The sequence below is a fragment of the Carlito syrichta genome, unplaced genomic scaffold (assembly GCF_000164805.1).
Source record: "Carlito syrichta isolate Samal-C Ts95f unplaced genomic scaffold, Tarsius_syrichta-2.0.1 Scaffold307240, whole genome shotgun sequence".
Classification (NCBI taxonomy): domain Eukaryota; kingdom Metazoa; phylum Chordata; class Mammalia; order Primates; family Tarsiidae; genus Carlito; species Carlito syrichta.
The window spans coordinates 402,928-405,221 of record NW_007251336.1 but is presented as its reverse complement, the minus strand read 5'-3'; the positions used below and the strand labels follow the sequence as shown (position 1 = coordinate 405,221).

At 43.3% G+C, this 2,294-nt stretch overlaps 1 protein-coding gene across 1 annotated transcript in view; it reads right to left on the bottom strand.

The window, feature by feature from the left end:
• PAK2 (p21 (RAC1) activated kinase 2) overlaps window positions 1-2,294 on the bottom strand; it is an 87,032-nt gene that overhangs the window by 18,362 nt on the left and 66,376 nt on the right. Inside the window, exon 11 of the mRNA XM_008064235.2 lies at window positions 1,533-1,650. Within this exon, the coding sequence (XP_008062426.1) occupies window positions 1,533-1,650 (118 nt within the window). The remainder of the gene's footprint in view (window positions 1-1,532; window positions 1,651-2,294) is intronic.

The following is a 2,294-nucleotide window of genomic DNA, read 5'->3' as shown; positions in this document are numbered from 1 at the left end:
ACTTTCTTTTTTTTTTTTTTTAAGTTGGAGCCTCATTTTGTTGCCCAGGCTGGAGTGCAGTGGCACACTCATAGCCACTCAACCTCAACCTACTGGGCTCAAGCGATCCTTCTGTCTCAGCCTTCCAAGTAGATGGAATTACAGGCATGCGCTACCATGTCCAGCTAATTTTTTTATTTATTGTAGAGACGAGGTCTCACCATTTTCCCCAGGCTGATCTCGAACCCATGGGCTCAGGCAATCCTCTCACCTCAGCCTCCCAAAGTGCTAGGATTATAGGCATGAGCCACCATGCCTGGCTAATTTTTTGATTTACTATAGAGATGAGGTCTCACCAAGTTGCCCGGGCTGGTCTTGAACCCGTGGGCTCAAGTAATTCTCTCACCTTGGTCTCCCAAAGTGCTGGGATCATAGGCATGAGCCACTGTGCCTGGTCTAAAACAACATATTCTTATAAACATGTACAATTTTGCCCTTTGTGACTGATTCCTGTGATATTAGAAATTTCAATGACAAAAAACAAACTACCAACTCAAATCTCATATGTAGAAAAAAATTATATATAGACAGAAAAAGAAATGCTTGTTTTTGGCTTAGATTGGCATTTCAATACTAAAGGCAAACATGTGTTCCACTTTATGTGAGATGGTCTTAGTTTTCATTGCCAGATGATGTAATTTATTTACTGAGATGGGGTTTCACTCTGTCATCCAGACTGAAGTGTAGTGGCATGATCATGATGATCACAGCCCAAGGAAGCCCAGACCACCTAAGCTCAGGTGATCCTTCTGCTTCAGCATCCTGAAGAGCTGGGACTACAGGTGTGTGCCACCACATCTTGTTTTGTAAAAACAAGATCTCACCATGTTGCCCAGGCTTGTCTTAAATTCCCGGGCTCAAGCAATCTGCCTACCACAGCCTCCCAAAGTGCTAGAATTATGGGCACAAGCCACTGTGCCTGACCTGAGTGGTGTATTTTTTTTTGTTGTTGAGCTGGAGTCTCACTCTTTCGCCTAGGCTGGAGTACAGTGGCAGGCTCACAGCTACCGCAGCCTTGACCTGCTGGGTTCAGGTGATCCTTTCATGTAGCTGGAACTACAGGCATGCGTCCGGCTAACTTTTGGGTTTAGTGTAGAGACACAGTCTTGCCAAGTTGCCCAGACTGGTCTTGAACCCCTGGGCTCAGGTAGTCCTCTCACCTCTGCCTCCTAAAGTGCTGGAATTACAGGCGTGAGCCACCTAGCCTGGCCTAATAGTATATTTTTAATGGTATACACCCTTACTCAAAAGTGTTCTGTTTGGAAAGTAAAGGATCATGATCACCCTATCAAAATTTGCCTATGACTTCAAGGTCCACAATTAATTCCCAAGTTGTCTTACACCTGAAGGAAAGGGCTGTAACTCTCACGTAGAATGAAATGAGAAAAAGTATCTCACAAAATAAAAACTACCCATGCAGAAAACCTTCCCTTTGTTTTCACCACCTGCTAACCACACATCACCATAATATATCAAAAAGGGAGCACACCTACCTCTCTGCACACAGCAGCAATCTGGGCTTCATCCATGCAGGTTTCTGTCACAACATCAGTAAGTGACCCTCCAGCAAGGTACTCCATTACCACAAACAATTCATCTCCCACCAGGTAACTAAAAATAGAACATACAAAACACACTCCATTTTATTTTTTTCTAAACACATGATATCCTGTGTTAAGAAATTCAAATTTTAAATACCTTAATAATAAAACTAGAGAACTGGTAGCTTGAGAGGAAGAAAACTAGAGCACTGATATGTAACAGCACAGAAAATAGCTGAGAGGCATTATGATCCTAAATCACTTCAGACTTATGGTTTGCCCACAATTATACTCTGAGTGTGTTTAACAATCATTCAGATTAAAATAACTCTACAAAGTAGAAATTAACGTCTCGTTTCACAGATAAAGAGATGGTGGCTTGGAGCTGTTAAATAACTCACCCAAGGTTACACAGCTAGTAAGTGACAGAAACGGAATCTGAAGTCATGTATTAATTATGCCAAACCTTACATCTTATTTATTTATTTAAAAGTTGGAGATCAGCCTGGCTCAGTGGCTCAGCCTGTAATCCTGCGCTTTGGGAGGCTGTGGTGAGTAGATTGCCTGAGCCCGCGGGTTCAAGACCTGCCTGGGCAACTTGGCAAGACCTCATCTCTACAGTAAATCAAAAAATTAGCCGGGCATGGAAGTGCATGCCTGTAGTTTCAGCCACTGGAAGGCTGAGGATTGCCGGAGGCCAGCAGGTCGAGGCTG